Here is a 13443-nt window from a genome sequence, read left to right as displayed (position 1 = left end):
TTAATTTGCCTTATTTACTTATTCTTTTACTTACTATTTCTTTGAAATGGGAGTCTCATGCTGCAAAGGCTGAGATTATCTTCCCAAATGCTGGAATTATAGGTATGCACCACCATACAATTAGCTAGTTTGGGCTTTCTAAAGCAAAGTCTTGCTATGTACCCAATATTACCTTTAACTATCTTCCTGCCTCAGTCATGTGAGTTCGAGGACTATAAGATTACAGCATCACCTCCGACCTATCCTACCTTCTTTGATGCACACATATTAAATACCTAAAAAGGGCCAGACAACGGTGGTGCATGCCTTTAACCCCAACACTCAGAAGGCAGAGGCAGGAAGATCTCTGTGAGTTCAAGGCCAGCCTGGTCTACAGAGTGAGTTCCAGGATAGGCTCTAAAGTTACACAGAGAAACCCTGTCTCATAAAATAAAACAGAAAACAAAAACACCTGAAAAGGTTTCTGGTCTAAGAGGAGACATTAATGACATGAAAAATAATCCATGTCTGAGTTCTCTAAGAATAATTTGTAGAGAAAAAGATGGTTTAGGGGCTAAAAGAAGAAAGTTTATCCTAGTGATGTTGTATTCCTTACAGTCCACCTGAATGCACTCATTACTACAGAAACTACTCACCAAGTCGTGTTTTAAATTCAATTTTGTTTTCAGGATCCTCATCTTTCCTGAGAACAGAAGAAAAATATGTTGGGGGGGATGCTAAAAGGTGCTCCACCTTGGGTGTCACCCTCTAAACTTCAAGCCCTCACTGCTATTGACTCACTTGGTTTCCTTTTGGGGCTTTTCCATGAGTTCCTCTTCCTCCTTCTCCTTGCTGGCAATCTCAGCGCGTACCTAATGAAGATAGGAGGATAGGAGTATACAAAGAGGGAAGTGAGGAAGCTGGGCCTTAATCACACCAGGGTCTTCAAAAAAGACATCCCCAAGAAATTCAGACAAACAAGATGAGCAGCCACTAGTTCTATAGACAGGCCACCTTAATTCTAGTGCCAAACTAGATGGTCTGGACAATCATGTGTCATTCCCCTCACAGAGGTCCAAACATGAGCATTCAATACTAGTAGCTCTCTCCACCTCTTCAACTAGAACTCACCTTCTGAAGCAAAGCAAAGTCCAAGCCTTTCACCAAATGGGTATGCTCCATATCACCACCCAAGAATTTGGACTCCTGAATCAACTGTCTCCTCTTTTCTGCAGCTGATTTGTCCCTGGAAGCAAGAATAGAAGAGCCTTATTGAAACAGTCCTTTATGAGTGACAAATCCCTTCTGAGATGTCTGGAGCATGCTCTGGAGGAGGGTGAACTGTGAGAAACATTTACAGTGTGAATATGTCCCTGACAGATGAAAACAGGCCTTAGGAGCACCACAGTACTCACGCCTCAGCAGTGGGGCCCACAGCCCGATAGTTGGCCGTGGTGCTAATCAGTTCAGTTTCCTCATAATCTTTGTTCACGCCATCTCTCCGTTCCTTGGCACGGTCCCGGTATTTCTCTGCAAGTTCTCTCTCTCTCTCAATTTCTTGTTGGCGTAGCTTGGCGTAGTAACTGTGACCAGAGTAAGGGAATATGTAAGTCTTACCAGCTCTTGTCTCAAGGTCAGCACAACTGCTCCTGTTTTCCTGTAACTTCAAGTAGCTCTCTATGGTAAAGACTATGTTTGTCTTTTAAAACTGCCCATCACCTCCTGAACATCAGAAATTCAGTTTCTTCCACCTCAGGTCTGTAACTGCTACCACACGCCCTTTCAGAGCTACACTTTCCCACTGGGAAACTCTGTTACTACACAACTCCTCTCCTCCTTTGCCCACAAACAGTATCCACCTGACAAAGCAACCATCTTCTACCATCCCTTTACCTTTTCTTTTTCCTCCTTCGTGCAGCTGGGTCTTCATCCTCATTGTACTCTCTTGGCATCCTAGAAGACACAAAGAAGCTCACTCATAGTAAAATAATGCCCCAGTCCTGAAAACCCGCACAGGACCTGGAGGACATATCAGAGGCCAAAATAGCAGGCTCATAGTCTAAGGCCAGCCTGAACTACACGGTAAATTCCAGTCAAGTCTAGACAATGTCTCAGAGAGAGAGAGAGAGAGAGAGAGAAGTCATAGTGATGGCACACACCTTTGAGCTCAGCACTCAGGAGACAGAGGAAAGCAGATCTCCATGAGTTCAAGGCCAACCTTGTCTACACAGTGAGTTCTAGGTTAGTCATGGCTACATAGGCAGACCATTCTTAAGTAAAAGAGAAAAAGGAAAACAACACAACATAAAAACCAGTGTTTATCAGGCAGTCATATTATTAATATCTTTATCTCTCAAATTTTAAAAAGCATCATATCAAATTGACATTAACATTAGACATCACCTAAAAAAAATCTGTTGCAGAGCATGAGTCTGTAAGGTATCGACAGCCCCAGAAATCTGTCCATCTGTACCAGCAGTAACTCTATGACAACTATTCAAGAGGGAACTGTAAGAACCACAGCATCCAAGTCATCCCTAAAACTTTGGTCTTTATGAGAAAAAAAATCAAAAGCAGCGACTTTAATAGAGGATTGGCTTTCAAGAACCTACCAAATTCTAGTTCCATAGAAAAGGACAGACAACAGGAAAGAAGACTTACTCATGGTGGCGTGACTTAGAGGGCGGTGCAGAAGTAGGTGCAGCCCTTGGGGTCATGAGGAGTTTCCTGAAGTCTTCATTGGTAAGTTTCGATCTTTAAAGAAATTGCAAAGATTTTTAAAATTAGTACCCAAAAGGAAATAGAAAAGAGACCTGCAAATACACGGTTAACGTTACAAAAACAAGAGAAATGCAAATGAAAGCAGACACTCCTCTTCCAACACATTAGTGTTAACTACTAGAAGTTTGATTTTTTAAATTATTTATTTATTTATTTACAGTATTTTGAGACAAAGTTTCTCTGTGTAGCCCTGGCTGTCCTAGAACTCCCTCTGTAGACCAGGCTGGTCTCAAATTCTGATCCACTTTCCTCTGCTTCCCTAGTGCTGGGATTAAGGGTGTGTGTCACTACCATCCAGCTTGGAAGTTTTATCAAATCAAATGTGAGTGAAACTTGAGAACATGGATACTCTCATACAGTTGCAGAAATGCTGGAATGGGGACTTAATTCTTTAGTAAACTGGGAATACAACAAAGGACGAGACCTAGTCAAAACTGGGACGTGCTGGTCATGGTGGCACATGCTGACGAATGCTAGAAACAAGGAAAAGGACTGCTAATCTGAAGCAAACCTGGCCTATACCTAAAGGGCAACGGCCTAGCTCATGTATAAGGCCTCAGATTCAATACTCAGCATTACAAAAAATAAAAAAAATAAAAAAGGAATTCTTGGGTTACAGCATGGGAGAACATGCCCTATAATCCCAGCACTTGAAAGAGTGAGACAGGAGAAAGTCTGCCTCAAATAAATAAACGAGACCAGCCTGGTCTACAAAGCGAGTTCCAGGACAGGCTCCAAAGCCACAGAGAAACCCTGTCTCGAAAAAAAAAAAAAAAAAAAATTTAAAAGAGAAGTAAGATACAGTAGTTCATGCCTGCAATCTCAACACTTAGGGAGACTTGAGGGAGGAGGAATGCCATGAGTTCCATTTCAGTCTAGGATAAAGTGTGAATCTATATCCAAAAAAAAGAGGGCTGGGGGGAGAGCTGGGTGAGTAAAGTGCTTGCTGTGTAAGTCTAACAACCTAAGTTCAGGTTTCCAGAGCCCACAAACAGCTGGGCACAGGAGTACAAATGCTGTAACCACTGGGCGCTAGAGGCGCACGCCATGAATACCAGCACTCAGGAGGCTCTCTCTCTGTGAGTTCGAGGCCAGCCTGGTCTACAGAGAAAGTTCTAGGACAGGCTCCAAAAGGCTACAGAGAAAACCTGTCTTGAAAAACAAAACATCAAACAAACAAAAACATCCAGGTGTCTGTAATCTTAGTGCAACCATTATCAGGAGAAAAAACTAGACTCTCCCAAGTCATAAATTCTCTTCTAATGTAATGTTCTGTAATGTTCCTGATTCACAAGGTTCACAGAGCTAAAGGGCTAAATGGTCCAGACTTTTTACTTGTCTTTTTTTGGTTCATAATCACAACTTTACTAAAAGCAATCATTCTCTGTAACTTACAAAATTAAGCATAACTACATTATCTCGGTAAGGTAAATAAAGTTATGATAAAGCTTTCTGTGAGAAAATAGTTTCAGCACGATGTATAGATTATCGGTTTCCTCCCAATAATTCACCTGCTATGAACTTTTTGACTATTCTTGCCAACAAAATATTCAGAATTCTTTCTGAATAGCTCAACTCAGTCCCTGGTTCAAGAACAAAGTACTCACTGGTGGAAGGAATGAGGATCATCCACATCGTGGCCATCTGGGGCCAATGGATTAGAGAAGGGTTCACCTTTAAAAAAAAAAAGAAATATTGACATTACATTAATCACTCGTTTAATGGGTGAGCTTCCGTGCAGAAACTGGCGATTATAAAAATGAACAAAAGAGGAGCTGCGGTTACGCAGTAAGTGCGGAACTGGAGGACTAGGAGAAGCTCTGTCACCAGAAGCTGGGGTGGTGACCGACACCTGTACACCCAGCACAAGGGAGACTGAGGTGGCAAGACCGCCAAGAGTCCACGGCCAGTTTGGGCTACTCTAGCTAGCACAAAAGAAACTCAAAGAGAAACGAGCAGAAGGGCTGTCGGTGGTGGCCTGCGCCCTTCACCCCAGCACTTGAGCGGTGGACACTTAAGGATCAATAGTTCGAAACCCCCCTGGGGTTCGAGATTCCGTCTCACTTGGGGAAAAAAGAAAAAGTTATAAAGACGGGCTTTCCTAAACGAAGTGGAGAATCGACAACAACAACAACAAAATTTATTTAAGAAATCGTTCTTAAACTACATGGAAGAACCCAGCATCCGGTAATCCCAACTCTTCGGGACTTTGTGGTTTGCCTGACAGCGAAGCGAGCCCCTCCCCTGCCGTGTCAAATAAACAAACCAAGTCCCCGAACCGAGGCACGGCCACGGTTGACTAAGGCGGGAGCAGGGAGGTGGGGCTGCCTCCCGGATTCAAAACGCTGCTCCTCCACTAAGGAGCGAACCGCGGGGGCAGCTCGGCCGGGCCTCTCCTGGAGACCAGCGGTTGGCGCGGCTCCGACGTACACGACTCGTGGCATAAACCCCGAGTCCGGCGGGCACAGAAGAGCGGCTGACTTACTATCTCGCTCCGGCATTTTGGCCGCGGTCTCTCAAAGCCGGCGGTCGTGAAATCGCCTCGACAAAACAACAGCTACAGGCTTCTTCCCACAGTGCACCGCGAACACTCGCCACGGCGTTCTGCGTTCCCGGCTTCCGGCTTCCTTAGCGTCACACCTCACAGCCGCTACGAAGGCCTCACGTCATTGGCGGAGATTTATCCCGCCCCTCCCTCCGGCATCCAATCGATGGCGGAGACTAGAGGGCCCGCTATTGGTCCGATGGAGGCGAATGGAAAGTCGTGATTGGGCGCTCCTTTAGTAGCAAAGATGGCAGCCGCCGCTGCTGGCCGAGCGGTCGGGAGCAAGCTCGGGCTCCGTGAGATTCGCATCCACTTATGCCAGCGATCGCCGGGCAGCCAGGGTGTGAGGTGAGGCGTGGCATCGGGGGGCGAGCGGGCTTCCGAAGCGGGAGTTACGACCTTGACCTTGGGGGGGGGGGGCCGGTCCGTGCCCTTAGTACTAGCAGCGGTCTCTCCGGCCCTGCAGGGATTTCATCCAGCAACGGTACGTGGAGCTGAAGAAGGCGCACCCCAGCCTGCCCATTCTAATCCGCGAATGTTCGGAGGTGCAACCCAAGCTCTGGGCCCGCTACGGTGAGTACTGGTCGCCAGAAGCAGGGACCCGGGTCGCAGAATATGGGTTAGACAAGAGGACTGAGGAACATAAACTCGAACTTCTCCTGGTGATGAAATTCACCTAGTTGTGTGATGGGATTTTTGTTTTTTCGAGACAAGGTTTCTCTGTAGCTTTGGAGCCTGACCTACAACTCGCTTTGTAGACCAGTCTGGCCTCCAGCTCAAAGAGATCCGCCTGCCTCTGCCTCCCAAGTGCTGGGATTAAAGGCGTGCGCCAGTACCATCTGGCTTTTTATTCCTGTATTCCTGGCAGTGTATATATGGAGCCTGGCTGGGTCTAGGGTAAGAACCAGTACTTTTTGCAATTCACAATGAACTTAAGGTTAAAAAACAAAAAATGCTCTTCCATGACAATGTATGTCCTTCCAAATTATGCCACGAATTACGCCTTAGTCGGTGCAAATTTAGGGACTGAAAATCTCAGTAACACTGAGCACTTCATGCCTAAGGCTTGTGCTGTGTACTTTCCTTGTATATGTCTTTTGAGACAGGGTTTCTCCGTAGCTTTTGGTTCCTTTCCTGGCACTAGCTCTTTCTAGACCAGGCTGGCCTCGAACTCACAGAGATCCGACTGCCTCTGCCTCTCGAGTGCTGGGATTAAAGGCGTGCGCCATCACCGCCCAGCTATAAGTCTTCATTAATATTGTGAATGGGTACTTTTCTTTCATAGTTATTAGAAAATTTAACCTAAACATAGACTCTTATGCAGCTAGACCAGAACATTTTTACACTTTATGCCCCTTCCTTATAGTGTACATGGCTCCCATCATCCCGGTTGCTATTTGCATCTAACCATTTATATTACTGTCTCAAAAAAGGCATTCCTGAACCAGCCTGTAAATCCCAGCTACAGATCCTCCCAGGCAGAGGCAGGAGGATCACAAACTCAAGCCCTGACTGGGAAATTTTAGTGAGAGCTTGTCTCAGAATTGTAAAGGTACAAAGAAGGCTAGTGACTGCTTTTCGGTGGGAGGCCCTGGGTTTGATTGTCAGTACTAAAATAAGGCGTCCCCTGACCAGTAATAACATTACCTATTTATTACATGACACTAGTCCAATTCATCACAGTCTGTTACCTTGACACATTGACTACCAGATAGTAGGTAGCTAATACACTAAATGGTGAGATTTTTATCATTTCAACCCTGTCAAAGGACTGTCTGGGGGTGGAAAGAGTCACGTGCTACTACAGATAGCTCGTAACCGAAGACTCCTATACACCAATAAAACGGTTCCTCCTAAGCACACAGGACGGACAAGAGGGACGTTAGCACCACATACTAGCTAAGTGGTCTGTGGCCAGCCAAAAAGTGGACAGTCAGGCAAGGACAGACCCCTGCTCCGTAGTTAATGCCTATTGGGACCTAAAGCATCACTCAGCCCTTTCTTCCCAGGTAAATTCTAGTAGGACCTGGGATTCCAAATAGAGTCACTGGATTAATGCTAAGCACAGCAAAACATCTTTAAAAGGCAGGGTTGTACCATATAGCCACAGTCAGCCTTGCTATGTAGGCATGAACTACTATGTTCAGCAAGCCATGTCTCTTTCCTTTCTTAGTCTAACAACTTTAAAATAAAGACACTTTCTAATTCTGTGGCCCATTGTGCAGGATATTCATTAAATTACCTTTCCTCAGCTTTTGGCCAAGAGAAGAATGTGTCTCTGAACAACCTGAGTGCTGATGAGGTAACCAGAGCCGTGGAGAATGTGCTGAGCAAAGCCTGAAGTGTCTCCACTGAGGATTGAGCAAGGGCACCAGAACCTGGGTTCTGCTGGACTGAACACAATGTGGAAAAACGTGCTCTTCTGTTCCTTATAAAGCTTATCGCTGTACAGTGTTGCTTCAGAATGTTCTCATCCTTGTTCCTTGTCCCTCTCCCTGTGCAAACACCAAGGCAAAGCAGTTTTACATAAAAATTTATTCCTCATCAAAGACCACCAGCTGTCAGCTGTGGTATCACGTCATTAACCAACCTGCTTAAGACAGTGAAAAAAAAACAAAAAAAGTTCAAGACCACCCTCGGGGACATAAAAAGCTACCAGCTTCTAAATCAAAATAGGGGACCTCGGGTAAACAGACCACAGGGGATAGGGGTGACATTAGGCAGCTGGGTCATCCATGAATAGCTGTCTGCTGGAGTGCAAGAATCCTGTCCTGAAGCTGGGCTTCTTCCCGATGCTTTTCTAGGGCCTGCAGCCCTGACTGCTGCAGGAAGGCCTGGGCAGCCTGAGGACAGAGAAGGACCAACATCAGGTCGTAAAACCCAATTCCAATTCCTATAGTTAGTTCCATGGGTCGGCCCACTTAAGACAATACATTCCTAACAGGTAGGGTTATATGTTAAGATCAGTGACTTCTAAGCAAGGGACTGGGAAACCAAACCCACCTCTGGCTGATACAGGAATAGTAGCTGTAGCAGCTCCAAACTTTGGCCTACTACTTCAGTGTCAGAGAGAACCAGTGTGTTGAGCAAGCAGGAGAGCAAGGGCCCTGGCCACAACCACTGGCAGTAAGCCGGACCCTTCTCTACAACATTGCATAGAACTGTAAGCACCTGCAGACACAAGGACACCCCCCAAAGGATGAAAATCAAGAATCATGATCATGTAAGCAAGGCTGACTATGTGCCCAAGCACTATTATAAGCTCCTTTATATGTAATTCCCACAACCACCCCTGAGATAGTACCCATTTATGAGTGAAGAGGTTGACGCTTCCAATGGCTTGTTTTTTTTATTTACCCAAGGACCATGAGCAAATAAGCTTTAAGACTTATACCCAGGGGGGCTAGAGAGATGGCTCAATGGAAAAGTACTGACTGTTCTTCCAGGACACAGATTCAATCCCCAGCAATCACAGGGCAGATAACATCTATAATTCCAAGATCTGACACCCTCACACAGCCATACATGCAGGGAAAACAACCCATGCAGATAAAAAAAAAAAAATTATTAAAAAAAAATCTAGACTGTACTAGCTCTGAAACTAAACCACACCACCTATCAGCTTAAGAGAGCCCACTTCCTATTTGCTTTGACAAGCAGTTCATAGACATAAATTCTGATACGAATACATACCAACACACTTATCACGTTTGATAATGGCAGCAGCTGCAAGAGGGGCTCGATGAGATCCAGAGACAGCAAGGAGGTACAAACAGTAGGACTATTTGCTGGAAAGGAAAATGTCATATGATGTACCAGAGTTCTGAACTGTCACCCTCACAGTCTGATCCACTACAGCCTAGGCCATGAGGAACTATCCTCTAAAGATTCAGAGCCTGCTCAGTCTGCAGTAAGTATTGCTACTGTCCAAATGATGGCAAGAAACAAATGTCAACTCAGACGGCTGCCAGCTGTCCCTGGAGCATGTGCAAGAGGACTTTAGGGTCTTCCTTGAGTCTCCACTCCGTTCCACAAGGCCCCTGACTACAAATTTACCCTAATTACAACTTTGAAGACCCAACATACCCAAATCTGGTTGGATCTCCTTCCAATATACCCATCCTGTCCGTTGGTTCTCTCAGCTGGAAAAGTTTATTCCTACTTCCTGTCTCCAATAGCTTTAAGCTCTGAAATCTAGCTACCAAGAGGCTAAGCATGCCATGAAAGAAAGGGTTTTGTGTTATATACATGGCACCCAGTACTCAACGTATGAACACATACTTAACGTGTGTGCTACAGATGAGAGCCAGTCTAAGGCTTTCAAGAAATTGTGTGTCCACATGGGGGAGCTCTTGCTATATTTTCAATCTCCAAGTTCCAGGACCCTCCATGAAACCTAGGCTTACCACCCGCCCCAGGATTTTCAGAATGACTAGGTAAGAAGAGGACACGCTTGGCTGGGTGGGTCTGCAAAAAGTGAGAGCACTTCATTTAAAAGATTTTTCTGACAAAGCTTTAATGGCGTATTATTTACTGTGCATCTCTGGCAATTCTGGGAAACAAGCTAAGGTTGGAAGAGAGGAAGAGTTGTAGGACTGGTAACCCTAAGCAAAAGGTAGGGATCCCTAAGATTGCTTTTATCCCATCCTGAAGGAACTAAGACCCAGGCAATTTATTGGGAGGATGGAAAACCAGGGGTTGATGGAGGTATGGTCTTCCTCCAAAGGGGTCCTTTAAGGGATCCAGGGACCCCTGCAAGACGGTTATGAGATGGGAGACCTTCATTGACAAAGTAGGCAAAAAGTGTGGGCCCCTCCTATAGCATTTCAACTGCCCTGCCCAGCTGCCCTTATTCTCTTCCTTCCCCTCCAATCTGTACTTTGTTTTCTAACAAGTCTACCCCTCCTTTGGTTTTATAAATATTTTAATGATGATAAAAGACCAGGCCTGTGCAAACTATAAAAGCATACCAGTGAGGTTGTTGAGGAGCCAGAGGCCCTCAGGCAGCAAGCTGGGGTGTTTCTGAAGGAAGAACTGAAGAAGAATAAATAAGGCTGCCACGACTCGCTCGTCTCTGAGCTCCATCTGCTCCATGGCCTCCACTGGCACTTCCGTTAACAGGTTGCTTAGGCACCGAAGCACAGGGCAGGCAAGCTGCAAAGACAAGTTGAGGGTGGTGGGAGGAGGAAGAGGCACCAGATATAAAGGGGCAGCATCTAAAGAAAGGCTCACAGATCCTTTTTTACTTACTAACTCCAGTCCCACATCATCCATTCTCTGGACAGCCCCAGCCAAGTCCAACAGTAGCATTGCCAATGTGGGCAGAGCCCCATGGGTGAGAAGCATAGCATTGTTGACCTGGCTGGGTAACGGATGGCAAGCAGTCACTATCGAGTCAATCCTGTGCTCACGTTACAAAATAGCCTAGGTCTGTGGGCTGCCCGAGCAAGAGAAAGCACCACAGAGGGTGAGAACTCGCCAAAGCAACTCTAGAAACTGAATTCAGTCCAAAGACTTAAGTCATAAGCAGGGAGCCCCAGGAAACACATTGTCCCAGTTAGCCTGTTACCTGCAAATGATGTAGTGAAGGCACCAGGCAAACTCCACAGCAACCCCAAGGTTCAGCTTCGGGCCTGGCTGCATCAGTCGCAGCATGTGCTGGGGCAGACTGGAGTCCAGAAGAGAGCTGCCAGCAGAAGCAGGCTGTGAGCAGGAACCATGGGGGATACCAATGGCTCCTTCAAACACTTAGAGCAAGAAAGTATCCAAACTCCAAGTTCTCTCTAGCTAGATACAGAGAGTTGAAAATGTAGAAATCAGATCTGATCAGGCACCCATGGGCGATACTGCCCATGAGGGTCAACCACGGCCGGGTATCTAAAGACATCGTTTTACTCACGGAATGATGTGCTCTGGAGCTTCCTTGGCCTGCAGAAGCTGGGACAAAGCATATCCAAGGGCTTCCAGCACAGCCACATGGGGGGACTAGAAACAGACAGGGTAAGGAATCTGACTGGAAAACGGGTCATAAGGACCTGGGAGACTTTTCCCTCCTTGTCATAGGACAGAGGTTAGAGCTACCAGGGGAATGTGGAGAGAAGCAAGAGAAGGCTTGCCAGGGAAGGGACCAGGGAGCACTCACCTGGATGCAGGCAGCCAAGGCCGGAACAATGCCCTGTGGCAGGAGCTGCTTTCTCACAGCCTCGCTCTCCACGATCAGGTTCCCCAGGGTATACAGACACAGCTCCTGAGAGCAGGCAACGAAAGCACTGGGCTGCGCTCATCACACCAGGCCAGGGGCAGGAGGAGGGGGATAGCATGTCCCTGTCCTTGAAGCTCACAAGAGAGGAGAGATGATGGGTACGTGCACTGCCTTTTATGTTCCTATACCTGCCAGCTGAAGCTGGCCCCAAAGGCATACATATAAACTCTAAGCCCAGAGTGAGGTTAAAAGGGGCAGGCCTTACTATGAAGTCTGAGCTGTGACCAGAGAGGTAGGTGAGGAGGTAGGAAGTGGCTGGCAGGCAGGCCTCCGCCACTGCAGACTGCTCAGAATGAGAGAGCTCATGTAGGCACCGGGCCGCCTCAAGCTGCAACAGGGCCCGGTTGCTGGTCAGTAGCCCGACAAGGGTCCGCATGCTGCCCTCCAGCCTACATGAATGACACCAGAACCCAACTAAGCCTGTGCTCTATCCCCTCCACTCTGTGGAAAACCCCAGCCAACCACTCACGCCAACCCCACTCACCTGATAAAGGTCTGCTGTGTTTCAGGATGCTGCAGGCCTCGACGAAGGCTGACCAGAGCCTTCTCCCTCTCCTTTTCATCTGTTCCTCGTTGTGCTAACCGAAGGAACTGCTGGACCTGAGTGCCAACACGGGAAAAGGATGACATTTCACTGCCCTGAAGCAAGTCCTAAGTCTGTCTACCAGCTTCATGCGCGACCATCTTCAATACCACTACGATAGCACTACTCGGAATTTGTTATTGATAACAATACGGCCTGGTGTGATGGCACAAGCCTTTTATCTCAGCTAAGGCAGGCAGATCTTGTGAAGTTTGAGGCCAGCCTCATCTACATAGTGAGTTCCAGAACAGCTGGAGCTATAAAGAGACCCTATCTCAAAAATAAAATAAAATAAATGAAAAATAAAAATGGTTCCTAAGCACCACCTTTTCAGAAGGTGAGACAGACAGGGGATCCTAGTACCAGCCCTGCTGCTAACTTCCAAAGAAATTGAAACTGCTTCCTCATCTGAAAAAATTAGAATGATATCTACTCTGCCTTACTTGTTTGTTTGGTTTCTTGAGACTGGGTTTCTCTGTGTATCCCTGGCTGTCCTAGAACTCAATCTGTAGACCAGGCTGGCCTCAAACTCAAGATGTGCCCGCCCTCCACCGCCTGGTTTACTCTGCTTTCTTATAGGGCATTTCCAGGATATTAAACCCCTCTACCTGACAAAACTTCCCTTCCTCCCAAGCAAACTACACTCCAGCAAACCCTACAATACCATGTTGAATACTTCCAAGCTTCTGCACACCCATCACCTCTGTCTGATACACACCAGACTCATGTCTTAAAGGTTTATACTTTTCACGGCCTCAGGGAAGTTAGTACCTCTGGCTTCCTCCAACAAACTTGAGTTTCTCTTATGCCTCACGTTTCCTCCCATGATAAAAAATGGTAGGAAATGTTTCCTTCATTGGTCTTTGAACACTATTATTATTATCATTATTACTTCTTCTAACTTTACTTTTATGAATGTTTTGCTTTGCATGTATGTCTGTTTACCACGTGTGTGCCTGGTTCCTGTGGAGGTCAGAAGAGGGGATTATTCTCCTGGAACAGGAGTTAAAGGCAGCTGTGAGCCATTATGTGGGTCCAGGAATCGAACCTGGGTCCTCTGCAAGGGCAGCCAGTTTTCTTAACCATTGAGACAGCTCTCCAGCCCCATCTTTGAACACTTTGAACTCTACCTTGTCAGTCTTTGCATGCCTCACTGCTCAATGTCCCGGAAGTATAAAGGAAGTATACAACGAATAACTGTCATATCAAAGGTGCAACTCCTCTGTAGAAGTAATATATAAACACAGGCACTGCTGAAACAAGACATAAGCAATGTCTGCCGAATGTATACAC

The 13443-nt window shown here is 46.4% G+C and overlaps 3 protein-coding genes across 3 annotated transcripts in view; 1 reads left to right on the top strand and 2 right to left on the bottom strand.

Annotated features, from left to right (window-relative positions):
- Positions 1-5395, bottom strand: part of Ik (IK cytokine) — a 12119-nt gene extending 6724 nt beyond the window's left edge. Inside the window, exons 1-8 of the mRNA XM_005356352.3 lie at positions 5246-5395; positions 4368-4434; positions 2641-2733; positions 1873-1932; positions 1395-1562; positions 1111-1225; positions 781-851; positions 636-682 (exon numbers count right to left, since the gene is read on the bottom strand). Of these exons, the coding sequence (XP_005356409.1) occupies positions 636-682; positions 781-851; positions 1111-1225; positions 1395-1562; positions 1873-1932; positions 2641-2733; positions 4368-4434; positions 5246-5261 (637 nt within the window). The 5' untranslated portion in view covers positions 5262-5395. The remainder of the gene's footprint in view (positions 1-635; positions 683-780; positions 852-1110; positions 1226-1394; positions 1563-1872; positions 1933-2640; positions 2734-4367; positions 4435-5245) is intronic.
- Positions 5396-5516: 121 nt separating this feature from the next.
- Ndufa2 (NADH:ubiquinone oxidoreductase subunit A2) lies at positions 5517-7765 on the top strand. Its single transcript, XM_005355980.3, has 3 exons — positions 5517-5653; positions 5772-5878; positions 7558-7765. Exons 1-3 carry the CDS (start codon positions 5553-5555, stop codon positions 7644-7646), a joined length of 297 nt encoding a protein of 98 aa, XP_005356037.1. The 5' UTR covers positions 5517-5552; the 3' UTR covers positions 7647-7765.
- Positions 7766-7805: 40 nt separating this feature from the next.
- Tmco6 (transmembrane and coiled-coil domains 6) overlaps positions 7806-13443 on the bottom strand; it is a 7512-nt gene continuing 1874 nt past the window's right edge. Inside the window, exons 3-12 of the mRNA XM_005355979.3 lie at positions 12052-12167; positions 11773-11956; positions 11448-11552; positions 11205-11290; positions 10875-10991; positions 10556-10667; positions 10276-10459; positions 8999-9093; positions 8309-8476; positions 7806-8148 (exon numbers count right to left, since the gene is read on the bottom strand). Coding sequence (XP_005356036.1) covers positions 8035-8148; positions 8309-8476; positions 8999-9093; positions 10276-10459; positions 10556-10667; positions 10875-10991; positions 11205-11290; positions 11448-11552; positions 11773-11956; positions 12052-12167 — 1281 coding nt within the window. The 3' untranslated portion in view covers positions 7806-8034. The remainder of the gene's footprint in view (positions 8149-8308; positions 8477-8998; positions 9094-10275; positions 10460-10555; positions 10668-10874; positions 10992-11204; positions 11291-11447; positions 11553-11772; positions 11957-12051; positions 12168-13443) is intronic.

Source organism: Microtus ochrogaster, chromosome 18, assembly GCF_000317375.1.
Source record: "Microtus ochrogaster isolate Prairie Vole_2 chromosome 18, MicOch1.0, whole genome shotgun sequence".
NCBI classification, from domain to species: Eukaryota; Metazoa; Chordata; class Mammalia; order Rodentia; family Cricetidae; genus Microtus; species Microtus ochrogaster.
Note: the sequence above shows the minus strand (reverse complement) of the source record. Positions and strands in the feature narration are given on the sequence as shown.

What these genes read in the sequence shown, in the direction of transcription:
- Ndufa2 (XM_005355980.3), top strand. Translation starts at nt 5,553, where the DNA reads ATGGCAGCCGCCGCTGCTGGCCGAGCGGTCGGGAGCAAGCTCGGGCTC. An exon ending in CCGGGCAGCCAGGGTGTGAG is followed by an intron (nt 5,654 to 5,771) that starts GTGAGGCGTGGC and finishes CCGGCCCTGCAG; the next exon opens with GGATTTCATCCAGCAACGGT. An exon ending in CAAGCTCTGGGCCCGCTACG is followed by an intron (nt 5,879 to 7,557) that starts GTGAGTACTGGT and finishes ACCTTTCCTCAG; the next exon opens with CTTTTGGCCAAGAGAAGAAT.